Genomic DNA, 27,627 nt, shown 5'->3' with positions numbered 1-27,627 from the left:
TAGTTTAGATAGGGCCTGATAGAATTATCTTAGCATCCATTCTTCCTTTGCTTCTTCAAAATGTAGCTTGGTAAATTTCTCTCTAAACTGAACAATCTGGGAAACAGTTTATACTTAACTGTCCTTGATTTTAATTTTTGGTTTGCTTTTAGACTTTTTCAATTTCATTTTTGGGTAGAGTAAGAGAGGAAGCATTATATTTGCCAAGGTCTCTAATGAATTAATTACTTTTTTAATAGATTGGACTTGTTGGAATAATCCTGATACATTTCTACAATGGCCACTGCTCAGCTTTCTCGCTCCATCACAATACACAAGGCATCTAAGGTATTTGTTAAGAATTAAAAGAAAATCAATGACCATTTAGTGAGTTAGTTCAGAATTATAATTTTAATCTTTTGTATGTGTGTTTGTAAGCAGCAGTTTTATCAGTTAATTAGCACATAATATTCTGGGAGAGTATGTGAACATTTTAACTGCCTAATAGACCAAGGACCAGAAAATTAAAATAAATTTCTACAAAGTTACTTACTGGGTGCTTGTTTCATGTTTATACAATATATTTAGATCTTCTAGAGTAAAAGAAATCAGAAACAAAAAGGTGTTTAAAGAGAATGGTTCTTGGTGAGATACTCACCTCCTAAAACGTTAGGAAACTTGTGTTGCACTCCATGGTGTAATTATAAGAACAGAAAGGGAGAGCACTGAGATAAACTTGGATGCTAGAAGTCTAGGGGAACATCCCAGGGCCAGGCATGTAGTTTGGTTTGTCCCATGACATTCATTAATGCATCATTTCTTTATTCATTGAGCCTCAATATTATGTAATATAATATTCATAATACTGTGTTATTCACTGATAAAATACAAAAATATGATCTCCATCTCCCGAAAGTTTATAATCTGGTTAGGAGTTAAGACAATATACAAAGCAATATATGATTTATATATATGTGAAAAAGAGTAAGACAATGCAAATTGTAGGAATTTAGAAATTTCATGTGGACTGGAATGGTCTGTATATTCCTCATGAAAGAGGTAAGGCTGAAGGTGGACAGACCTTGAATGATGAAGATAATTCACATAGAGAAGAGAGAATTCCCTGAGGAAAACCTAGCATATGCCTTGGCTCAGAATAAGAAATAAGATGGGCTGATCATAAAATTGGCTGATTGACTTTGGGCTGCCTTGCAGTGAAATGCATGGTAAAAGCGTTGTACTGTCTTTTCCTATGCCATTTCTCTCTTTTTCTGGGGATCCAGGATCCAGTATAAAAATGAGACCCTTAATTTTGGGAATCTGTTTATACCTTCCAGCTGTGCCTGTTTATTAGGCCCTAGAAACTACATGCTTTCCTGAGCCTGTTCTTCCAAGGGCTCCACCCTGAAGCCAGTAATCCAGTTAAGAAACTTAAAAACTGGCAAATGAAAAATCTTACAACTACTGGATCTTCTTCTGTCTGTGTATTTATATGTGTTGTGTGTATGGTGTTTACAATAAAAGAGTGCTAATTAATTGGCTTAAAGAAAAATAAGCACTTAAATCAAATATTTTGTCAGAAGAATTAAAACTTTAGTGCCTTTTAGTTTACATGACTTTAATAATCTTTGGAAAATAGATTATTGGTAAAATAAAAACATATTCAAAATTTAGACATTTGGTCTGGGTCAGATATTAGGTTTGCTAAATGCTTTAATGTCACAAACTGCTTTTTTGACTTTTAAAAATTGTTCAGCTTACCTGCTTTGGAGCCATTAGAGTCTAGGTAAAGCCTAGGGACATGTGGAGTTAGCCATGCGCCCTGGCTATGTTGGGAAAAGTCAGAATTTATCTGCACTCTGCCTTCAAATATTATATTAACTGGTAATAAGTATTATCCTTATAGTATGAATTAAGAGTGATACAGAATGTAAGCCACATGAGGGAGAGGATTGTTACATGTTTTGCTCACTACTACATCTCAGAACCTAAAACAGTACCTATAATGTAATAAGATTAAATACATATTTGGATTAAGATTTTTCATACTTTGGAAATGGGAAAAAGAGCATGCCTGGCCAAAAGAACTGCATAAGACAACATTTTCCAAACTTATATGACCAGCAAACACTTAACATTTTTACTGAATATATTCATATAATGTATAAGTGTACAACTAAATGAATTTTTACAAACTTAACACATTGTTGTAAGCCAGAAGCCAGATCAGAAAACAACACTACCAGCACTCCCTCTCATGCTGTCTTCTAGTTATTATTACCTCTCCCCACCAAGAGAAACCACCATCTTGACATCTAACAGCATAAATTAGTTTCACCTGCTTTTGTACTTTATATAAATGAAATCATACACTAATACTCATTTGTATCTGGTTTCTTTTGCTCAGCATTATGAGTGAGAGTCATGTGTATTACTTGGTATAGTTACAGATCATTCATTCTCATTGCTATATAGTATTCCATCAGGGGCATATACCACAGTTTTATTCATTTTACTGTTGATGAGCATTTGGGTGGTTTCCAGCGTGGGTCTATTACAAATAATGCTTTTCTGAATACTCTAATACATGTCCTATAGTGAACATATAAGCATATGTGTTGGATGTATACCTATGAGTAAAATATGGGTCATAGGATATGTAATTATTTAGCTTTATTATATACTGCCAAGCAACTTTCCAAAGAGGTTGTACCCATTTACACTCCCACAACCAGTGTTTAGGAGTTTTTATTATTCTACATCCTTTTAAAAACTTTTAGCCATTTTGGTGGGTGTGTAGTATTCTCTCATTGTGATTTTTTTGTTTGTTTGACAGTCTTACTCTGTTGCCCAGGCTGGAGTGGTACAACCTTGGCTCACTGTGATCTCCACCTCCTGGGTTCAAGTGTTTCTACTGCCTCAGCCTCCCGAGTAGCTAGGATAATAGGCACCCTCCACCACACCTGGCTAATTTTTGTATTTTTAGTAGAGACAGGGGTTTCACCATGTTGGCCAGGCTGGTCTTGAACTCCTGACCTCAAGTGATCCGCCCACCTCAGCCTCCCAAAGTGCTGGGATTACACGTGTGAGCCACCACCCCTGGCCTCCTTGTGATTTTAATGCTCACTTGCCTGATAAAATTTAAACACTTTTTCATTTGTTTATTGGTCATTTGGATATGCTCTTTTATTGTCTATTTTCATACAAATAGACACTTTTCTATTTGTCTTTCTTAAAGAATTTTAGGAGTTCTTTATACATTCTGGATATGAGTCCTTTGTAAGAGCTATGCTCTTAGTAGTATATTAATGAACAGAAGTTCTAAAGTTTAATATAGTCTAATTTGTTAATATTTAGAAAATACTTTAAAATTATAATGTATTGACACAACACCGACTGGAATTCATGAGACATATTTTGTGCTTGGCTTAAAGAAAACAGCAAAAAGCAGCCTCACAGAATAATTATGAAAAACAGATCGGCTGGGCGCGGTGGCTCACGCCTGTAATCCCCGCACTTTGGGAGGCCGAGACGGGCGGATCACGAGGTCAGGAGATCGAGACCATCCTGGCTGACACGGTGAAACCCCATCTCTACTAAAAATACAAAAAATTAGCCCGGCGTGGTAGCGGGTGCCTGTAGTCCCAGCTACTGGGGAGGCTGAGGCAGGAGAATGGCGTGAACCCGGGAGGCGGAGCTTGCAGTGAGCCGAGATCGGGCCACTGCACTCCAGCCTGGGCGACAGAGCGAGACTCCATCTCAAAAAAAAAAAAAAAGAGGCCAGGCGCGGTGGCTCAAGCCTGTAATCCCAGCACTTTGGGAGGCCGAGACGGGCGGATCACAAGGTCAGGAGATCCAGACCATCCTGGCTAACACGGTGAAACCCCGTCTCTACTAAAAAAAAAAAAAGACAAAAAACTAGCCGGGCGTGGTGGCAGGCGCCTGTAGTCCCAGCTACTCGGGAGGCTGAGGCAGGAGAATGGCGTAAACCCGGGAGGCGGAGCTTGCAGTGAGCTGAGATCCGGCCACTGCACTCCAGCCTGGGCGACAGAGCGAGACTCCGTCTCAAAAAAAAAAAAAAAAGAAAGAAAAGAAAAGAAAAACAGATCAAATTTTTATTTTTATTTTAATACGTAAACACAATAAACATTGTGTATACAGTACACATAGTATGTCAAACATATGTTGAAATGATAATTTGAGATACTGGCACAACCTATCCATCAGCAAATATTCTATATGCAAGATGACTCTTGGTAGATGCTCCTTACATACTGAAGCAAAAGTCACAAATTCATATACCAGTTGCTCTCTTATCACACTCCTTTTACGGCACACTATTTCTTAAGGAAGACTATCTAATCATTTAAGAACAATGATTTAAGTTTGTTTACTATGTTGTATATATACACATACATAAAATTTAGCAGGAAGCTATTCCTAGTATTGATACTTTTTATAGAACACTATGTGACATCTTACAGAAGGTTTGTATTCCTCAGAGCTCTGGCTTAAGCAAAGCACAAAAGTGTGGAAATACATGGCAATAGAATAGTAGATGAATAGCCGCAATTCCACATGGCTAGACAGTGGGGTGCATGGGAGAGAATAAGGGAGTGTGGGTAGGGAGGAAGGGGTACGAGATGAAGCAGGAGAGCTAAACAAGAATAAGATTTTGACAGTTCTCAAATCCCACTCTAAAGTACTTGAACTCTATCCTGGACGAACACTGATAAGATTTGTATCCTTGAAAATTAATTCTGATGACAATATGGAAGACAGGTTGAATAAAAGAATTGTTAGCAACGAAATCAGGGGCTACTGCAGTAATCAAGGAGATAATTGAGTATGTCCTTAGTCAAGCCAGTGGCAGTGAGAAGGGAAAGGAGAAAATAGATTTGAGAACTCTTTTAGAGAGAATTAATAGAATTTAGTAGGGTATGAAGAAGAGAGAAGACAAAGATGAAGCTGCTTCTAACCTGGATGACTGGAGTAGTGCTGATTCACTAGTCTGAGAATGAGACTTGGGATCAGGTTTTAGCCAGGGGTGGCAGAGATAAACTGAGTTTAAGTGATCTACAAAGTAGTTTAGGTGCAGATGTTCAGGAAATAAAAATATAGAACTGGGACTCATAACAGAAATAGGAACCCTAAATCCTTTCTGTATAGGCTGTAGCTGAAGCTATGAAACTAGATGAAATTATTCAAGAAGACAGCTGTAAAAGAGAAAAAGCCTGAAGACAGAATCCTGGGGGATAACCAACATTTAAAGAGCAGAACAACTGGAAAAAAATAAAAGATACTGAGACAGATACGTAGGAATAGGAGAAAAACCAAAATAGTGTTATGGCACCTTGGAGAGGAAAAGAGAGTATGTGGGTAACAGTGTCAGATAATATAAAGAAGTTACATATTATGAGGGATGAGAAGAGGTCAACCATAGGACTGTACTTGGTGACTTTGGAGAGAATAGTGTAGAAAGGAAAGGAGTAAAATCCAGATTGCAGTAGGGTCCGAGGAGTGTATGAGAGAGAAGGAGATTACATAATCATAGTAAAACTCCAGTTTCATGGATCATTATGAAATAAATTGTTTTAGTCTTGAATTACTTGGGTAATTGTTTCTGCCTTTCTGCTCTGCCTTGCCTATGAAGATCTAATTTAATGTAATATTCAAAGCACTGTTTCTTTTTGATTACCTTCAAATGTATCAAATTTGAAGTTCTGAGAAATCTTTTCATTATATCTATGGTAATGATGTGTTGAACTGAATATATTAAAGAATACTAATCTTTTTTCACCTCCATTGTTTTTCCAGGAAACAGTTTTCCCATCCCAAATCACTAATGAGCATGAGTCCCTGAAAATGGTGAAGAAACTTTTTGCTACTTCCATCTCATGTATAACATACCTAAGGGGCCTGTTTCCAGAGAGCTCTTATGGAGAACGCCATTTGGATGGTAAAGTTAAACTAACTAGTCTCTTTGGCTGTTGTAGCCCCTTTCTCTATTTAGCAGGAATACACAAATTCTCACAAAGTGTGCTAATTCCAACTTAAGGGCCTGTTCTTCAAGACCAATTTGCTAATCCATTTTTCCATTTTAATTTTACTGTGTGTAGTGATTTTACTTATAGGAATTACTAGTTCCTGGCTAGATGCCAGGTGACAGATGGAAGAAAAAAGAAATCTGTTTGGACAAGTCTAGTATAAAAGCAACAGCTAGATCAAAATCTATTTGAATGCTGTAGATTTGCACTATTTTGTGTCTCAATTGAATTTATTCTTTAAGGTACACTTTGGCATTGAGGAAGTTCAAAGGAACCAAGTGAAAACCTTTTCTCTCTGTTAACATATGTAAAAATGCTGGGGGAAAAAAAAAGCCATACTCACTTGTTGATTCACATGGATTTTAAGATAATTATTATTCTAATCAGTTCTGGCTTTTTTCTCAATTGCCAGGTCTTCTACTTTCATTCCTTTTGTTTCAGTGCTCTTAAACTTATCATCTCATTTCCTTATATTACAAGCTGTTTCTGGCCCCTTTTCTTCTCTTATTATAAAAACAAGTACCGGCCAGGCATGGTGGCTCATGCCTGTAATCCCAACATTTTGGGAGGCCGAGGTGGGTGGATCACCTGAGGTCAGGAGTTCGAGACCAGCCTGGCCAACATGGTGAAACACTGTCTCTACTAAACATACAAAAATTAGCTGGGCATTGTAGTGGGCACCTGTAATCCCAGCTACTTGGGAGGCTGAGGCAGGTGAATCACTTGAACCCAGGAGACAGACATTGCAGTGAGCCAAGATTATGCCATTTCACTCCAGCCTGGGTGACAAGAGCAAAACTTCATCTCAAAACAAACAAACAAACAAACAAAAAACCAAAAAGTAAGAAACCCAAGTACCTAGGACTCAACAATTTTTCAAAATCTTATTTGTTTAAGAAGCTGGATTGTTTATCGTGAAAATGGCCATACTGCCCAAAGTAATTATAGATTCAGTGTTATTCCCATCAAGCTACCATTGACTTTCTTCACAGAATTAGAAAAAAACTACTTTAAATTTCATATGGAGGCCGGGCGCGGTGGCTCAAGCCTGTAATCCCAGCACTTTGGGAGGCCGAGACGGGTGGATCACGAGGTCAGGAGTTCGAGACCATCCTGGCTAACATGGTGAAACCCCGTCTCTACTAAAAATACAAAAAACTAGCCGGGCGAGGTGGCGGGCGCCTGTAGTCCCAGCTACTCAGGAGGCTGAGGCAGGAGAATGGTGTAAACCCGGGAGGCGGAGCTTGCAGTGAGCTGAGATCCGGCCACTGCACTCCAGCCTGGGCGACAGAGCGAGACTTCGTCTCAAAAAAAAAAAAAAAAAAAAAAAAAAAAAAAAAAAAAAAAAAATTTCATATGGAACCAAAAAGGAGCCCATATGGCCAAGACAATCCTAAGCAAAAAGAACAAAGCTGGAGGCATCACGCTACCTGACTTCAAACTATACTATAAGGCTACAGCAACCAAAACAGCATGGTACTGGTACCAAAATAGATATATAGACCAATGGAAGAGAACAGAGACCTCAGAAATAACACAACACATCTACAACCATCTGATCTTTGACAAACCTGAGAAAAACAAGCAATGAGGAAAGGATTCGCTATTTAATAAATGGTGCTGGGAAAACTGGCTAGCCATATGCAGAAAACTGAAACTGGACCCCTTCCTTACACCTTATACAAAAGTTAATTCAAGATGGATTAAAGACTTAAATATAAGACCTAAAACCATAAAAACCTAGAAGAAAACCTAGGCAGCACCATTCAGGACATCGGCATGGGCAAAGACTTCGTGACTAAAGCACCAAAAGCAATTGCAACAAAAGCCAGAATAGACAAATGGGATCTAATTAAACTGAAGAGCTTCTGTACAGGAAAAGAAATTGTCATTAGAGTGAACAGGCAACATACAGAATGGGAGAAAATGTTTGCAATCTATCCATCTGACAAAGGTATAATAGCCAGAATCTACAAGGAACTTAAATTTACAAGAAAAAAACAACCCCATCAAAAAGTGGGCAAAGCATATGAACAGACACTTCTTAAAAGAAGACATTTATGGGCCAGGCGCGGTGGCTTAAGCCTGTAATCCCAGCACTTTGGGAGGCCGAGACGGGCGGATCACAAGGTCAGGAGATCGAGACCATCCTGGCTAACCCGGTGAAACCCCGTCTCTACTAAAAAAATACAAAAAACTAGCCGAGCGAGGTGGCGGGTGCCTGTAGTCCCAGCTATTCGGGAGGCTGAGGCAGGAGAATGGCGTGAACCCGAAAGGTGGAGCTTGCAGTGAGCTGAGATCCGGCCACTGCACTCCAGTTTGGGCGACAGAGCGAGACTCCGTCTCAAAAAAAAAAAAAAAAAAAAAAAAAGAAGACATTTATGCAGCCAATGAACATATGAAAAAAAGCTCATCATCACTGGTCATTAGAGAAATGCAAATCAAAACCACAATGAGATACCATCTCATGCCAGTTAGAATGGAGATCACTAAAAAGTCAGGAAACAATAGATGCTGGAGAGGATGTGGAGAAATAGGAATGCTTTTACACTGTTAGTGGGAGTGTAAATTAGTTCAACCATTGTGGAAGACTGTGGCAATTTCTCAAGGATATAGAACCAAAAATACCATTTGACCAAGCAATCCCATTACTGGGTATATACCCAAAGGATTATAAATCATTCTACTATAAAGACACATGCACACATATGTTTATTACAGCACTATTTACAATAGCAAAGACTTGGAACCAACCCAAATGCCCATCAATGATAGACTGGATAAAGAAAATGTGGCACATATACATCATGGAAAACTATGTAGCCATAAAAAAAGAATTAGTTCATGTCCTTTGCAGGAACATAGATGAAACTGGAAACCATCATTCTCAGCAAACTAACACAGGAACAGAAAACCAAACACCGCATGTTCTCACTCATAAGTGGGAGTTGAACAATGAGGACCCATGGAAACAGGGAGGGGAACATCACACACTGGAGCCTGTCGGGGGATCGGGGGCAAGGGAAAGAATAGCATTAGAACAAATACCTAATGCATGCAGGGCTAAAAACCTAGTTGACGGGTTGATGGGTGCAGCAAACCACCATGGCTCATGAACAAAACTTCACGTTCTGCGCATATATTCCAGAACTTAAAGTATTAAAAAAAAGTTTTAAAAAAGCTGGATTATGAATCTTGTTGACTTGTCACTAAAATAGAAACTATCATTTTGAAAATAAATATAGAGAGCTACAAGTTGCCTTGTAAGATGTTATTTTTCAAAATCTAATTTAAAATTTCTTACATCTGTATTTAATGATATACCTTGGCCTCATTTTAGTCTAATTCTCTTGGTTGGGCACGGTGGCTCATGCTTGTAATCCAAAGTGTAATCATAACACTTTGAAAGGCAAGGTGGGCAGATTGCTCGAGCCTAGGAGTCCAAGACCAGCCTGAACAACACGGTGAAACCCTGTCTCTACAAAAAATACAAAAATTTAGCTGGCCATGGTGGTGGGTACCTGTAGTTCCAGCTACTCTGAAGGCTGAGGTGGGAGGATCATCTGAGCCTAGGGGCTTAAGGCTACAGTGAGCTGTGATTGCACCACTGAATTCCAGCCTGGGTGATACAATGAGACTCTGTCACAAAAAAGAAAAAAATATTAAGCAATGTAAGAGCATCAATAAAATGCATGTGTGCTATAAGCACATAAACATGGTATTTGCAATCACAACAACCTCATTTGTATTATGACATCTTTTGGTCTATGAGATACAAACTTGTAATAGTGAATGTGTTTATATCTAACATATATTTGCAGTTTCCCCTCGTGTCTAGAACATAGAATTGAGAAAGACATATTGTTGGTAATAAGCATATACTGTGTGCCAGTTACTACCCCAGGCAATGGCAATGATACCATTCCCTATAGCTTTATTTTTTGTGACAGTTATTGTGGAAGTGATATGTCTCCCTTTCAATGTTTGTTTTTAAAGTAATATACATCATAAAAATGCTTAGTACTCCTGTGTCACTCTCTTGTAATTTCTGAATGTTATATCAACACAGGATAATTTTTGTATCCCTCAGGAGAGATACAGGTAACATCAATTTTAGGACAGGAAAACAATATGAAAAGGTGAAGTTACTTATGCAAAATCACACATAAATCAGTGATTGATCTTGGACTACTTTAAACCAATATTCTATTTATTTATTTATTATTTATTTATTTATTTATTTAGAGATGGAGTCTCATTTCATTGTCCGGGCTGGAGTGTGGCGGCATGATCATTATAGGATTACAGCTTCGACCTTCCAGGCTCAAGTGATCCTCCTGCCTCAGCTTCCTGAGTAGTTGGGACTATAGGCATGTGCCACTATGCCCAGATAATTTTTTAATTTTTTTTTTAGAGGTGAGGGTTCACTAGGTTGCCCTGGCTGGTTTCGACATCCTGGGCTCAAGTAATTCTCCTGCCTCAGCCCCCCAAAGTGCTGGGATTACAGGTGTGAGCCACCGCGCCCGGCCTAAACCCAGACTCTTAATATGATATTCCTATTCTTCCTAAGTATAAAAAGGTACTTAGATTTCAAATAAAGTAAGTATTTGAGAATAATCCATGTGAAATTTTTCATTCCTTTCTTTTCATTGAGAGGGAGAGAAATAACAGAGAAATGACTGAGATTGAGGTGTATATTTTAAGTTGGTCAATGCAGATGGTCTCAACACTACCTCATAATTACTTAGAATTCTATAGAGGCAAAGAAGGGACACAAATTGATTTTGGAGCCAACTCAGTTGTGCTACATTTTGGAAGAGGGAAACTCCTAACTGTAATCAAAATTGAGACTAAGCTACTTCTTAACATAGGATTTATTTTTAAAGTAGATGTTTAGAGATCCAAAATGTTTTTATAAGCTATAATACTAAATAAATTACATAAATAAAATAGTTAAAGGAAATACCCTATTTAGCATGGACAATTTCAGTACAGCAGTCATTTAGTAGACAAAAATAGACTGTGTTTCTGTTTTTGTAGACCTCAGTTTAAAAATCCTCCGAGAAGATAAAAAATGTCCTGGGTCACTGCATATTATCAGATGGTAAGTAATAGAAATTCTGTAAAAGTTGAACAACATTATTTTTATCATGGCTGAAATTACCCATAATACTTTATTTAGTAAGATTTTTTTTTCTTTTTCTTTTTTTTTTTTTTTGAGACGGAGTCTTGCTCTGCCACCCAGGCTGGAGTGCAGTGGCCGGATCTCAGCTCACTGCAAGCTCCGCCTCCCGGGTTTACGCCATTCTCCTGCCTCAGCCTCCCGAGTAGCTGGGACTACAGGCGCCCGCCTCGTCGCCCGGCTAGTTTTTTGTATTTTTAGTAGAGACGGGGTTTCACCATGTTAGCCAGGATGGTCTGGATCTCCTGACCTTGTGATCCGCCCGTCTCGGCCTCCCAAAGTGCTGGGATCACAGGCTTGAGCCACCGCGCCCGGCCAAGACCATTTTTTTAAAAAAACGTTTCTTCTTTCCTACTTTCCCTCTTTCTTTTGTCCTTTCTTTCTTTCTTTCTTTCTTTCTTTCTTTCTTTCTTTCTTTCTTTCTTTCTTTCTTTCTTTCTTTCTTTCTTTCTTTCTTTCTTTCTTTCTTTCTTTCTTTCTTTCTTTCTTTCTTCTTTCTTTCTTCTTTCTTTCTTTCTTTCTTTCTTCTTTTTTTTTTTTTTTTTTTGAGGCGGAGTCTCGCTCTGTCACCCAGGCTGGAGTGCAGTGGCCAGATCTCAGCTCACTGCAAGCTCCACCTCCTGGATTTACGCCATTCTCCTGCCTCAGCCTCCCGAGTAGCTGGGACTACAGGCGCCCGCCACCTCGTCCGGCTAGTTTTTGTATTTTTAGTAGAGACGAGGTTTCACAGTGTTAGCCAGGATGGTCTCGATCTCCTGACCTCGTGATCCGCCCATCTCGGCCTCCCAAAGTGCTGGGATTACAGGCTTGAGCCACCGTGCCCGGCCCTCTTTCTTTCTTTCTTTCTTTCTTTCTTTTTTTTTTTTTTTTGAGACGAAGTCTCCTTGTGTCCCCCGGCTGGAGTGCAGTGGCGCGATTTTGGCTCACTGCAACCTCTGCCTCCCAGGTTCAAGCGATTCTCCTGCCTTAGCCTCCCGGGTAGCTGGGACTACAGGTGCACGCCACCATGCCCAGCTAATTTTTGTATTTTTAGTAGAGACGGGGTTTCACCATGTTGGCCAGGATGGTCTCGATCTCTTGACCTCATGCTCTGCCCACCTTGGCCTCCCAAAGTGCTGGGACTACAGGTGTGAGCCATTGTCCCGGCCTGCTTTCCCTCTTTCTTTTTAAAAAATAATTTTCTAGGAATTTGTAAGAATTATTCAATATTTTTAATTATCAATATTATTAATAATTTTAAGACACTGATTTAGCTTTGTTTTTGAAAGAAAATTGACTTGTATAAAAATAAAAACTGTGATAAAATACTAAATATATACACCTACTATGTACCCACAGAAATTTAAAAAACTGATAATTCATCATATGCGTGTCAGTGTACTAAACATGGGATCCAAAAAATTTGGTTCACTACCACAAAATTGCTCATTACTACTTACAAAGTTCTATCAACATATTAAAAGTTGCTGGAAGTTTAAAAAAATGATTAAATAGGAAAGGTAAAATGGTTATCAACTTAATGTACATCAAAGCAAAAAGTGCAAATGAATTCTGTACTTGGAATTATTTTGGCTTTGCATGTGGTCCAATTGACATCAAATATTTATTTCTTGACAGGATTCAAGGTTGTTTTGATGCTTTGGAAAAGAGATACGTAAGAATGTTTTTAAACTTACACTGGAATCAAAGGCTTGTCTTTTATTCTTTATAAAAAGAAATTAGACTTTTATTTCGTTGTGTTTAACAGTATAAGTGTCTACGTTTGCATTCATAAACTAATTTCTTGTTATCTTATGTCTTTATTGTCCTGTTGATGTCTCCTTTGCATCAATTAGAAAGAAAACTCATTTTTCTCTTTTACATACTCATATCTTTTTGACCACAGAGTTTCCTCTGAAGTCACTGGAAGAGATCCACAGGATGTGGGACAGGAGAGACAAGAATGTGGCATTTAGTGCATGGAACATATTTAGAATAGTGGTGATTCAATTTGCAGATATGAAAGGAAAAAAATGGACTTGAATAATTGGTTTTTATTCTGTCTTAGTTATTTTGGTAACTATATTTAGTTCATAAGTATAATCTATTCCTTTACAATAGGTAGTATTGTACTAGTATTGTACCTCAGATTTAAAAAAATATATAGCTTAAATTTTAAGTGCATCTGATCTTTCATGCCGCCCAAGACAGCTATGAAGGGCGTACAGAATGGAGGCTCTAGTTCTAATTGAAGAGACAAGATGTATATAAATGAAATTTCTTTTTTCTTTCTTTTTTTCTTTCCTGTGAAGCTTTTATTATGAGCAGAGGGCAGTGCAAGGCAGGGGGCTCAGTCCTTGGCAGCGGCTTTCCTCATGGCGGCCAGGACATTGCTCAGCTCCTCCTACTTCCTCTTGGTGCAGATGTGTGTTCCCACCTTTTTCTTCATGAACTTGAAGGCCCATTTGTCCTTGGAGACCTTGAGCTACTTCATGGGATGCTGCCCATACAGGGTGAAGCCACACACCTGTCGGATCATATCCCGCATGAACTTGGTGTGTTCGGTCAGGCACCTGTGGTGACAGCTAGGCCTGGGCTTGCTCACATTCTTGGCCACCTTGTGGCCCTTGTTGAGTCCCATGGCTGTAAGGTAGAGCAGAGCCATGGCTGCTGCTCTCCAGTGGCAGCCAAGGCCTATAAATATTTGAAATTTCCACCACTGCTTTTCCCCATTTTCTCCATCTATGTCTTCTTTTTACTCCTCAATTCCTGTTCCTTTAAGAAATCTTGAGGTCAGGAAGCCTTACACTAGATTATTTAGCACATTCATATATTTCTATTTCCACTGCACATTTGTTACTTATGATTTATTCAACACTGACCAGAGGGACCTAGGGATACAAAGATAAAACAGAAGTGGGAAAGAGCTTATAGACCTTGGCAGAAGATAAGTGATATTCATATGCAGGGCTGATGATCAGCTGTTACATACTGACTCAGCTGTATCTGCTCTTAAAATATTGAAATATTTCTGTATTGAATGGTAAATTGCTGCTTTTCTGAGACCTCATGTGGCTCCCTATCAATATCCTCCACATCACTTTACCAGTGTCTCTTTTGGGATATCTCCAGAACACTCCAAAATCCAGTAACCAAAAGGTTAATATCTAGTCCAAGGGTTGCTTCCAGGAGCCCAGCTCTAGAGCTAAATTGGCATCCTTTCTGACTGGCCAGCATCTATGTCATATTGGGCTTTACATATTTATTTATTTATTTTTGTGAGTGTGTGACAGAGTCTCTCTCTGTCGCCCAGGCTGGAGTGCAGTGGCGCGATCTTGGCTCACTGCAACCTCCACCTCCCAGGTTCAAGCAATGCTCCTGCCTCAGCCTCCTAAGTAACTGAGATTACAGACATGCACCACCACACTTGGCTAATTTTTGTATTTTTAGTAGAGACGGTGTTTCACCATGTTGGCCAGGCTGCTCTCGAACTCCTGACCTCAAGTGATCTGCCCAACTCAGCCTCCCAACGTGCTGGGATTACAGGCATGAGCCACTGCACCCAGCCTATATATTGATTTTTTATGTCAATTTGATATTTTAATGTAAAAATATCAGAGATATTTTCATCACCCCTATAATGCTCATTAGAAAGTCATGAATGCCTAAAGAAAGATAATGATCATATGCAATGGGAAGTATGGGAAAGCAGGCACTATACCCTGTGAGGAACATGAGAGAAATCTTTTGAGAGAAAATAGCTTTTGAGCTTTGAAGGCCCTAAATATTTGGACAGATTGAGAGGGGGAGAAGGCCATCACTGTTATACTGAACAGTGCTCATTCATTCCCCCTTCATCCATTCATTTAGTGACATTTCCTGACTGTTCCTCATTGATGGGCAGTACAATATAGTTAGAAGTTCAAGTTTTGGAGTCAGATGGTCTGAAGAATCCCAGTTTTGTCACTTAATACCCGTGTGGCCTTTGTCAAGTAACCTACCTTTTGGTACCTTAGTTTCTTTGCATATAAGATGGGGATAATAATAGAATCCACTTGTTAAGGTTATTTGATAATGAGTTAATAATCTAAAGCAGTGGTTCTCAAACTTTAGCTTGCATCAGAATCACCTGGAGGACTTGTTAAAACACAGGTTGTCGGCCGGGTGCGGTGGCTCAAGCCTGTAATCCCAGCACTTTGGGAGGCCGAGACGGGTGGATCACGAGGTCAGGAGATCGAGACCATCCTGGTCTACACGGTGAAACCCCGTCTCTACTAAAAAATACAAAAAACTAGCCGGGCGAGATGGCGGGCGCCTGTAGTCCCAGCTACTCGGGAGGCTGAGGCAGGAGAATGGCGTAAACCCAGGAGGCGGAGCTTGCAGTGAGCTGAGATCGCGCCACTGCACTCCAGCCTGGGCGACAGAGCTAGACTCCATCTCAAAAAAAAAAAAAAAAAAAAAAAAAAAAAAAAAAAAAAAAAAAAAACACAGGTTGTCAAGCCTCACCTCAATATTCTGATGTAAGAATTTGCATTTCAGACAAATTACAAGTGATGCTCTTGACTGCTGGTCTAGGGACCACAATTTGAAAACCGCTGATCTAAAATGTTTAGAACAATGCCTGGCCGGGCGCGGTGGCTCAAGCCTGTAATCCCAGCACTTTGGGAGGCCGAGGCGGGCGGATCACAAGGTCAGGAGATTGAGACCCTCCTGGCTAACACGGTGAAACCCCGTCTCTACTAAAAATACAAAAAACTAGCCGGGCGTGGTGGCGGCGCCTGTAGTCCCAGCTACTCGGAGGCTGAGGCGGGAGAATGGCGGGAACCCGGGAGGCGGAGCTTGCAGTGAGCTGAGATCCGGCCACTGCACTCCAGCCTGGGCGACACAGCGAGACTCCGTCTCAAAAAAAAAAAAAAAAAAAAAAAAAAGAACAATGCCTGGCACATAACAAACACTATGTATGTGTTAAACATTCATTCTTTATACATCGGCTATTTAATCTGTGCCAGACATTGTGCCTAGGCATTGGATGAGATAATAATGAGAGTAAAATGTGATTCCACTCTCAGGGAAGTCATAATATAATAGTAAGAGTCACTTCTTAAATAAAATATTATAAGTATTACATGTACTCAAATAGCAGTATAATGTACAAAGGGTATCTAGCTAGTTTGATACATTTATTTTACTAAATGACTACCTGTATGACTGACTCAGTCAAAATAACTTGTTTTGGGGAGATCAAAAGACAAAATTTTAGATAGATGACTTAGTCTCTTAAGTAAATAGTATTTATATTGTTTTTCAGTTGTTAATCTTTTATAACTTTCCTCAGGTGACCTTGTAGCTGGTACGATATGTTTTAAAAGTAGTTTGAGGCCGGGCACAGTGTAATCCCAGCACTTTGGGAGGCTGAGGCGGGTGAATCTCTTGAACCCAGGAGTTTGAGACCAGCCTGGGCAACATGGTGACACCTTGTATTTCTGCTATAAATACAAAAAATTAGCTGGGTATGGTGGCTTGTGCCTATAATCCCAGCTACTTGAGAGGCTGAGGCAGGAGAATTGCTTGAACCTAGGAGGCAGAGGTTGCAATGAGCTGAGACCATGCCACTGCACTCCAGCCTGGCGACAGAGTGAAACTTCATCTCAAATAAATAAGTATATAAATAAATGAAAATAGTTTGAGTAAAATCAAATTTGAGTATCTAGAGATCTTGAAAGATGTTCCCCTGTAAGAGCATGATTATTTCTAGTTGTGAAATTTTGGGTGACTTTTTTTTTCTTTTTTTTGAGATGGAGTCTCCCTCTGTTGCCCAGGCTGGAGTGCAGTGGCGCAATCTTGGCTCACTGCAACCTCCGCCTCCCGAGTTCAAGTGATTCTTCTGCCTCAGCCTCCCGAGTAGCTGGAACTATAGGTGTGTGCCACCACGCCTGGCTAATTTTTGTATTTTTAAGTAGAGATGGGGTTTCAATTTTGGGTGATTTTTATACTTATTTTGTACTTTATGTTATGCTTGAATTCTTTTTTTTTTTTTTTTTTTTTTTTTTTTTGAGACGGAGTCTCGCTCTGTCGCCCAGGCTGGAGTGCAGTGGCCGGATCTCAGCTCACTGCAAGCTCCGCCTCCCGGGTTTACGGCATTCTCCTGCCTCAGCCTCCCGAATAGCTGGGACTACAGGCGCCCGCCACCACGCCCGGCTAGTTTTTTGTATTTTTTTAGTAGAGACGGGTTTTCACCGTGTTAGCCAGGATGGTCTCAATCTCCTGACCTCGTGATCCGCCCGTCTTGGCCTCCCAAAGTGCAGGGATTACAGGCTTGAGCCGCCGCGCCCGGCCTGCTTGAATTCTTTAAAATAAACACATATCAGTGTTGTAGATAATTATTGTAAAAAAAAAGAGACTATATTGTATATAGTTACCTAGCTTGTTTCCTTATTCCCATTCTCAGTTCCTCACCGTTCCGATCCACTGTCCACACTGCATACTTTCAGAAACCCAAGTCTGATCGTGTTGTTCTTTTGTTTAAACATTTTCCACAGCTTTTAAAATAAAGTTCAGAGTCTTTCACATGGTCTGCAAGGCCTATGTGATCCCTGTCTGCCTTCCAAGATATCACTGTTGTTCCCATGTTCAAACCACACAAGCAATCTAGAACATGCCAAGCTCCTTTTACCTTTGCATATCTTGTTCCTCTTGCCTAGAAACTTCTCTCCCCTGCCCCATACACCTTGCCTGGCTAACTCAAATTTATCTTTCAAGTCTCAGCTTAAATATTTACTTCCCTAGGGAGGCCTTCCCTGACACCCTCCTCCCCAGCCTAGATGGTTTTTATGTTCTCATAGCACCCCATGCTGCTGCTTCATAGCAATGAACACGATGATAATGATATAGCTATCTTTGCTATTTTTTTGTTGTTTACTGTTGTTCTCCCCTGGCAGTCTGAATGTTCCCTGAGATAGCAGCCATGTCTATTTTTGAATGAATGCGTAAATAAATGAACTCAATTAATTAATGTATGAGTTTATATGCAGTAATCAAAATGGCCACAAAGTGGCAGTAAAGTTTTAGTCCTTTGATATGAAATTGTGGTTCTGAAATTTTTTCTTTCTTTTCTCTCTTTCCCTCCTTCCCTCCTTCTTTCCTTCCTTCCTTCCTTTTCTTCCTCTCTCTTTTCTTTCTTTTTCTTTTCTTTTCTCCTTCCTTCCTTCTTTCCTTTCTTCTTTTTCTTTGGAGTCTCTCTCTGCTGCACAGGCTGGAGTGCAGCAGCATGGTCTTGGCTCACTGCAACCTCCGCCTTCTGGGTTCAAGCTATTCTCCTGCCTCGGCCTCCTGAGTAGCTGGGATAACAGGCGCCTGCCACTACGCCTGGCTAATTTTTTGTGTTTTTAGTAGAGATGGGGTTTCACCATGTCGGCCATGCTGGTCTTGAACTCCTGACCTCGTGACCCGCCTTCGTCAGCCTCTCAAAGTGCTGGGATTACAGGCATGAGCCACTGTGCCCGGCCCTCTCTTTCTTTCTTATAAGGTTTCACTCTGTTGCCTAGGCTGGAGTACATTGGCACAATCATGGCTCACTGCAGCCTCAACTTCCAGGCCTCAAACAATCTGCCTGTCTCAGCCTCCCAAATAGCTAGGACCACAAGTGTGCACTACCATGCCTAGCTAATTATCTTACTTTTTGTAAAGATGGCATCTTACCATGTTTTCCAGGCTGACTTTGAACTCCTGAGTTCAAGTGATTCGCCCTCCTTGAGAGCTCCCAAAGTGCTGGGATTACAGGCAAGAACCACTGTGCCTAGCCTGAAATTTTCTGATTTGTATTCTAGTTTTTAAAAACAATTATCATTGGCTTGATTATATTTCTATCTCTTTTTTTTTTTTTTTTTTGAGAAGGAGTCTCACTCTGTCACCCAGGCTGGAGTGCAGTGGCCAGATCTCAGCTCACTGCAAACTCCGCCTCCCGGGTTTACGCCATTCTCCTGCCTCAGCCTCCCGAGTAGCTGGGACTACAGGCGCCCGCCACCTCGCCCGGCTAGTTTTTTGTATTTTTTTAGTAGAGACGGGGTTTCACCGTGTTAGCCAGGATAGTCTCGATCTCCTGACCTCGTGATCCGCCCGCCTCGGCCTCCCAAAGTGCTGGGATTACAGGCTTGAGCCACCGCGCCCGAACGTATATTTCTATCTCTATATATTACTCTTTCAAGAAGAGATAATCTGTTCATAGTAGTGTATATGTAGAGAGGACAAGGACTTTATAGACATATAAGACATTTTTACTTTAGTAGATTAGTTTCAAATGGGACACTTTTTGAGGTACTTGTTGCACATTTATTTAGTAATACTGAATTATTTTGTATACCTTTTGCCTCCAGAACTAGAATATAACTTTTTGAGAGGAGGGATAGTTATCTTTTTTGTGTCCCTCTCCTCTCTAGCAGAGCCCTGTGTATGTGATGGACTCTCACTTGAATGAGTGAATAGTTAGTACAGTTGGCCCTCCATGTATCAGAGCATTCTACATCCACAGATTCAACCGACTGGAAAATATTTAGAAAAAATAACAGTACAACAATAAAAAATAATACAAATAAAAATACAGTGTGACAAGTGTTTATATAGCATTTACATGGTATTAGGTATTATAAGTAATCTAGAAATGATTTAAAATACAGTTTAACTCATTACACTTTATATACAGGTATCAAAATATCACATGTACCCCCAAAATATGTACAACTATTATGTATCAATTTAAAAATGCTAGTCTTTCGGAAATGGAGAGAAAAAAAGAAAAAAATTATAGGAAAGAATCAGTTTTCAGATATCTGGGAAATTCCTCTTTATATGCTATCAAATTGTGAACATATACTTTTTTTTTTTTTTTTTTAGATAGAATCTCTATCGCCCAGGCTGGAGTGCAATGGCGCGATCTCAGCTCACTGCAACCTCTGCCTCCCAAATTCAAGCTATTCTCCTGTTTCAGCCTCCCAAGTAGCTGCGATTACAGGCACAAGCAGCCACGCCTGGCTAATTTTTTGTATTTTAGTAGAGACAGGGTTTCACCATGTTTCCCAGGCTGGTCCCAAACTCCCGAGCTCAGGCAGTCTACCCACCTTGGCCTCCCAAAGTGCTAGGATTATAGGTGTGAGACACCGCACCTGGCTTCATATAATTTTAGCATAAAGTTAATTGTGACCCTCCCAGAAAAAAAAAGTACAGTTGACCTTTGAACCACATGGGTTTGAGCTTCACGGGTTCACTTATACATGGATTATTTTCAATAAATACAGTTGGCCCTCTGTATCTGTGACTTCCACAGCTGCAACCAAAGGTGGATTGAAAATACAGGCCGGGGCCAGGGCAGTGGTTCACGCCTGTAATCTCAGCACTTTGGGAGGCTGAGGCAGGTGGATCACAAGGTCAGGAGATCGAGATCATCCTGGCCAACTTGGTGAAACCCTGTGTCTACTAAAAATACAAAAATTAGCTGGGCGTGGTGGCGCACGTGTGTAATCCTAGCTACTCAGGAGGCTAAGGCAGGAGAATTGCTTGAGCCCAGGAGGTGGATGTTGCAGTAAGCCAAGATCGTGCTACTGTACCCAGCCTGGTGAGTCAAAAAAAAAAAAAAAAAAGAAAGAAAAGAAAGAAAGAAAAAGAAAACACAGGCTGGGCGCAGTGGCTCATACCTGTAATTCCAGCACTTTGGGAGACCAAGGTGGGAGGATCACTTGAGGTTGGGAGTTCACGACCAGCCTGGCCAACATGGCAAAACCCCGTCTCTACTGAAAATACAAAACTTAGGCCGGCTGTGGTGGCTCATGCCTGTAATCCCAGCACTTTGGGAGGCCGAGGCGGGCAGATCACGAGGTCAGGAGATCGAGAGCATCCTGGCTGACACGGTGAAACCCTGTCTCTACTAAAAATACAAAAAATTAGCCAGATGTGGTGGTGGTCGCCTGTAGTCCCAGCTACTTGGGAGGCTGAGGCAGGTGAATGGTGTGAACCCAGGAGGTGGAGCTTGCAGTGAGCTGAGATCACACCACTGTACTCCAGCCTGGGCGACAGAGCAAGACTCTGTCTCAAAAAAAAAAAAAAAAAGAAAGAAAAAGAAAAAAAGAAAATACAAAAATTAGCTGGATATTGTAGTGGGCACCTATAATCCCAGCTATTCAGGAAGGGAATCCCTTGAACCTGGGAGGCAGATGTTGCAGTGAGCTGAGATCATGCCACAACACTCTAACCTGGGCGACAGAGTGAGACTCTGTCTCAAAAACAAAAAATAAAATAAAAATAAAAAAATAAATACAGTATCTGCAGATGTGAAACCCAGATACGGAGGGCTGACTTTTCATATACTCCCTGAGGTACTTGAGTACACATGGATTTTGGTATTCATAGGGAGTCCTAGAACTAATTCCTTCTCAAATACTGAGTGATGACTGTATCCTTTTTGTTCTGGTCTTCTGGATATTTTTTTCCTACCCCAATCTTTCAAAAATCTCTGAAATAATATTTTAATTAGTCTATTGAAAAGAATGATAACATAGGTGCAAGTATATAATAATAATATTTTTCTTTCTCTTGAAGCTACGTATGGCAGTACTGACAGTAAGTACACACTCATTTAAAGACCAAGCCTCTGTCTCTATTTCATTGTCTTTTGGCAAGTGAAACATTAAAACAGTACTCTCCCCCTTCCTCCCTGACTTTTTCTTTTTATCTGTCTTGGAATTAAAAACAGGATCTATCAGAAGTTTTAATAAAAGATTATGAACTGTATATTTCTTTGGTATAACACCTGGGAAAATATATAGGCTGTACTATCTGCTTCATTTATTGGCTCTCAGGATTTTATTTTTTTAGTTACTTTACAGACTCCAAATTTTTTGTTTTTGAACTTTGGTAGACTCTTGAAATTTTGTATACCTCTGAGTTTAACATGGTATACATAGTTAAGAATAGAAAATGAGAAGATACCATTGAGAGTCTTAGGTCTATGATTTATTGAACAAATTTTAAACCATAATGGATTATTTAGAATTTATTTGTAGCTCAGTCATGGTAATTATGAATGCTTCATTATTAATTTCCTTTTATTCAGTGTTCACAGAATATTCTAAAGACTCTACGTTCACAAAATAAGCATATCCTATCTCTAGCTTAAAATATATGCCTGTACTCAACTAATAGAGCACAATTGAACTCTATATAAAAAATGTATTTCATGAGGAGTAATCTAGTAAATTCCAGAAATTGAATGCTGTTTATTTTCCCTTATACAGCTTTACACAAATCCCATGGGATCTGAGGTAAGAACACACAAACGTATAGGTGGGTAATATATGTATATAATATTTTAAGATGTTTTTCTGAGTTGAGGCTATATATTATGTTGCTAGACTACCATATGAGCAGAGGAACTCATAGTGGGCTCTTTCAGTATATTTTACTCTAAACTTGACCAATCTCTTATTATGAGATTTTTCAAAAACTATCTAAGGGTATTGGGGAAAAAAGGCATTGAGAAGAACTGAACCTATTCCCTAACCTGTTGGCATTAAGACTCTCTTAATGTATAAATGTATAAAACCACATTTTTTTCTTAAAAATTTTTAAAATTTAATTTTTATGGCCTTTTTTTTCTGAGTCATGTAAAACCACATTTTATTATTTATTTAAACTGATTATGAATCCTTTCTGTTTATGGCCTTTTGGGAAAATAAATGAGATATGGCAAAACGCTAATTTTCTTTTATGCCAATTAAATTCTCCCCCTTTTCATGTTTTCACAGATTTTCGGAGTTTTACCTCTTTACTTCTCTCTTTAGATTTCTTCCCTCTGTTTAGGGTATCCGACTCATCTTCAAGACCAACTATGTTCAAATCTTATATGTAAGCCTCTTTGGCTATTTGGTCTATGCTAACTTCTTTCTTTAAATTTTTTTTCCAGCAGAACCCCACAATTTAACACTCTCAGTTGATTCATATTGATTACTTAATCTCCTCAACCAGATTGTGAATTCTTCTTCTTCTTCTTTTTCTTCTTCTTCTTCTTTTTTTTTTTTTAGAGTCTCACTCTGTCACACAGGCTGGAGAGCAGTGGTGCAATCTCGGTTCACTGTGACCTGTGCCTCCCAGGTTCTAGCAATTCTCCTGCCTCAGCCTCTTGAGTAGCTGGGACTACTGGCATGCACCACTATGCCCGGCTAATTTTTATATTTTTTATAATTTTAATTTTTATATTTTTAGTAGAGATGGGGTTTCACCATGTTGGCCAGGCTGGTCTCGAACTCCTCACCTCAAGTGATCTGCCTTCCTCAGCCTCCCAAAGTGCTGGGATTACAGACATGAGCCATCATGCCCGGCCCAGATTGTGAATTCTTGAGGACAAGCGTCTTGTCTCATAGTCTTGGACACATAATAGTTACTTGTACCACTTAGAATGTGGCTGTGGCACAGAAATGGAGGGAGAAAACTTGTGTTCTCTTCTCATTTTACTCTCTTTGTCTTTCTCCTAGCTTTCTTTCCTTTTTCTTTACTTACCAATTTTCGTTCTCTAAGGCTACATATTTGGCCTAACTGGTGCTATTCTAGACTAAATTATGCATTTTTAGCTCTTAATACTCTTTCTTTGCAAGATGACATGTAGCTGTTTAAGCAAGGGGTAAGAAAACTGTTACATACAGTAGGTAGAAATTCCTCAATGCCCAAACTAGTTCTATCTTTTATTTCTTTGTCTCTTGTTTCATTTCAAAATGCTTCCCCACCACACTGTAAGTTTGAAGGGAAGTTTCCCAAAATAAAACCTTCTGATAGTTACTAAATTGGTCATTTTCTTAGTGTAGTATTTATCATGTTTTCTTATGCGTGAAAACTTCCTAGTTTAAAACCAGTGTTTTTTTGGGGGGGTAGTGAAATGCTAAGCAAATTGAGTTTAATTACAAAAAAAGTATTACAGAGTGGGAAGAAATGCGAGCATATATAATAATGAAATTAGGAAACAAAAGCTTGTTATGTGGTAAGTTTTCAGCTATCATTTATGACCCAGGAAAAAAATATTTTGAATGTTTACAGAGTGTTCCCCTTATGGGTAGGTAGTGATTCCTAACCCGTGTGTTCATGGTATACTTTTTATTACTAAAAAATTCAGTAGCATATTGGATGATACTAAAACACTCAAAAGAGCCCAAACAAATCAGTAATAATTACAATGTAACTACTACTGTGATATAGCAATGTTCATAGGGCACAAAGAGCATCCACAAGTTACATTATTTTATGATTGCTATTTAGCATCAAGTCACTGATAAAACTACTTACCTCCCTGATCTCATTCTCTTATGTACTCACAAAACAACATTCTAACATAAACATCTTCTTTGGCATTTATCTCATATTGTGCCATGTTTCTTCAGTTGTATGCCTGGAAGTATATCCTTTCCTAAACAAAATTGCACAAACAATAACAATGTTTATATGCCTGAAGCAAAAATACACTGGACAGGTGGATTAAAATTTGCAGCACTCTTGTGAAGAGTATGTCATGGTACAACAATTGAGAACCTCTGGCTTAAATCAAACAAGTGTGTGTCCCTAGTTCAGAAGACCGAGTTTTCAGCATTCCACGAAGTTACGGTACTTCTGTGCTTGAAGTTTTGTTCTGGTTGCTCTATCTCATGAGGAAGATGACCAACAAAAGTAAGCATCTAAGTAAACTAAGTACTAAAAGAGAAGAGTGATAACGTAGCTTTTCTATAGGCACACACTACAAAATGAGTAGCAAGTATGAGTAAAGCATGTAAGACAAAATGTAAATAAGAAAGATTTATGCAGCTTAATGCATGCAAGACCATATGGAATTATTATATATGAATATTGTGAAGGCATAAATCTTATGGTTTCACTGTCTATTCCTTTGTGCCTCTTTAGCATTAGAGGTGATCAACACTCTTTATTTTTCATTTTTTTAAGAGACAGGCTCTCCCTGCGTCACCCAGGCTGGAGTGCAGTGGTGTGATCTTGGCTCATGGCAGCCTTGACCTTCTAGGCCCAAGCGATGCTCCTACCTCAGCTTCCCAAGTAGCTGGGACTGCAGTTGTTCACCACGATGCCCAGTTATTTTTTAAAATTTTTGGAAATATGGGGTTATGTTTCCCCAGCTGGTCTCAAAGGATTCCCTTTCCTCAGCCTCCCAAAATGCTGGGATTACAGGTGTGAGCCACTGCACTTGGCCAACACTCACTTTTAATAGACTGCTTCATGAGCTTAACTGTAAGTGGCCCCTGTTTCTAGCCACAATATACTTTATTTTGGAAAATTTCTTTATAGGATGAAATCCTAAGTAAGCATGAACTCTACTCTGGCCAAATATTTATTCATTCAGCAAATATTAATTGGGTTCCTTTTATGTGCCTAGCACTGTTCAAGGTATAAAAACACAGGAGTGAATGGGATAGGCAAGATCCCTGCTCTCTAGAAGCCTACATTCTTATGAGGTAGGATAAATAATAAATAAATAAACAAAAATTAGTAAAACAATTTCAGATAGACATAGTGCTATGAAGAAAATCTTTTAAAAAGGTAATGTACTAGAGAGTGCTGAAGTGGAGAATGAAGAAGGAGGGATTGGATGGCTGTGTTAAATTGGGCAGTTCCTAGGAGGCATCCTTGAGAGGCTACTGTTTGAGCTGAGATGAATAACCAGAAGAAGTCAGCCTACGCAACCCTGTGAGGGGCAATGACATGTGACAGGCCAAATAACACCATAGTTAACATCACAGGTACTGGAGTCAAATCGCAGTTCTACCACTTACTAGCTTCATCAATAATGAGAATAATATCTACTTCAGAGTGTTGGCTACACAAGAATGAACTGATGTAAAATGTTTAGGGCAGTGCCTGAATATTATTATTATCATTAACTGGAGACCGCATGTTCCAGAGTATAGCTGTGCAAAAGCCCTAAGGCAGGAAGGAATCTTGGGAGTTCGAGCATAGAAAACGTACTATGAGCCTAGAGCTTAGCTGAGTGCAAGGGAAAGTGACCAGAGGTAAGGTCAGAGAGGGAGACAAGGGACAGATGAGTAGGGCCTTGCAAATCAACATAACTTTTGGATTTTATTTTAAGGGTGGTGAGAAGCTAACGGGATTTTAAGCAAAGGAGTGACATGGTCTGATTTGTATTTTCAAAAACTCCTTTTGGCTACAGAACAGACAATGAGTGTCAGATGGACTTGCGATTTGCTTTAGAGATAGACCTGAAAAGTCTTGCCAATGGATTGCAATGTGGAGGCAGAAGGAAAGGCTGCATGTGTTGCTGCTCCTTTGGCTTATGTGACTATATTTAGTATGATTCATAGAAACCACTGATGAGCAGTTCAATGGTTCATCTTTATTAGGCAACACATTAGTCTGAAAAGTGTTATATGAGGTGTTAAGAATAGTGCCTGCTGTAAATATGCCTTCCTAGATAAGCCAGAGTCAGACTGAAGTTAATTAAGGATTGGCATCTTCTGTAAAACAATTATAAATATAACTTTTACTAGTTGCTTCGGGGATCAAATAATAAAGTGTAAATAAAATTATCAACTACCAAAACAACCTACTCTTGTTACAATTTAAAAAAACAAAAGATCACTCAGAGCATTAAAAAGCTAGAGTTGATTGAGAAACATGGGCAGGCAGAAAGAACGGGCATTGTTTGCTTGGCAGAGCAATGACATCCAGCGTTGGCTAAGAGAGGACTCTCTTCATCTCGCCTATCTGGAGTGAACCTGTTGCTATAGGCTCCTCTAATCTTATCTGTCTCTCCTATTGTATTTACAAAGCAGTTTTCTGAACTTGATTTGATTTCTCAAGTAGACTGTCTTATTAGGAAAATACTTTTATCTTTTAAAATTAACTCCATTACAAATCAATCTCCTCAGAGTTTAAGCATCATGAGCCAATTTTCCCAAGACCTGATAACCTGTAATTAAGTTTCATGTTAAGGTTTAAGATGAGCAAAGCTGGGAGGCTTAAAGTAACAGAAACACTGAAACTTTTTCTGATCAGTCTGACATCCTCATTCTCACATTGTCAAGGATCAAATACTGAACCAGATGAATAAAGGACATTTTTTGTGTTTTGTTTTAAGCTTATACCCTTTACTTGTCATTAGTACTTCTCCAGCTCTGTAGACATACTGTATGACATATCTGTAGGAAACATTTGCTTCAACTACTGGATGTTTATTTTATTTTATTTTATTTATTTTTAAATTTTATTTATTTATTTATTTTTATATTTCAGTTTATTTTATTCTTTCTATTCTATTCTATTCTATTCTATTCTATTCTATTCTATTCTATTCATTTTTTGAGATGGAGTCTTGCTCTGTCACCCAGGCTGGAGTGCAGAGGAACAATCTCGGCTCACTGCAACCTCCACTTCCTGGGTTCA

General features: G+C 39.3%; 1 protein-coding gene and 1 pseudogene across 4 annotated transcripts in view; one reads left to right on the top strand and one right to left on the bottom strand.

Moving 5' to 3' along the window:
• The window catches only part of HORMAD2 (HORMA domain containing 2), a 101,613-nt gene that overhangs the window by 12,084 nt on the left and 61,902 nt on the right, over positions 1 to 27,627 (top strand). For 3 of the 4 annotated variants that reach the window (XM_030914141.1, XM_010359534.2, XM_010359541.2), the window contains 6 exons: positions 240 to 327; positions 5,797 to 5,938; positions 11,067 to 11,130; positions 12,826 to 12,862; positions 21,775 to 21,795; positions 22,470 to 22,496. In XM_030914141.1, the coding sequence (XP_030770001.1) occupies positions 277 to 327; positions 5,797 to 5,938; positions 11,067 to 11,130; positions 12,826 to 12,862; positions 21,775 to 21,795; positions 22,470 to 22,496 (342 nt within the window). In that variant the 5' untranslated portion in view covers positions 240 to 276. The remainder of the gene's footprint in view (positions 1 to 239; positions 328 to 5,796; positions 5,939 to 11,066; positions 11,131 to 12,825; positions 12,863 to 21,774; positions 21,796 to 22,469; positions 22,497 to 27,627) is intronic. The other variant, XM_030914142.1, reaches the window with a different exon arrangement.
• LOC115892716 lies at positions 13,538 to 13,852 on the bottom strand (annotated as a pseudogene).

This window comes from Rhinopithecus roxellana, chromosome 13, assembly GCF_007565055.1.
Source record: "Rhinopithecus roxellana isolate Shanxi Qingling chromosome 13, ASM756505v1, whole genome shotgun sequence".
Taxonomy (NCBI): domain Eukaryota; kingdom Metazoa; phylum Chordata; class Mammalia; order Primates; family Cercopithecidae; genus Rhinopithecus; species Rhinopithecus roxellana.
Note: the sequence above shows the minus strand (reverse complement) of the source record. Positions and strands in the feature narration are given on the sequence as shown.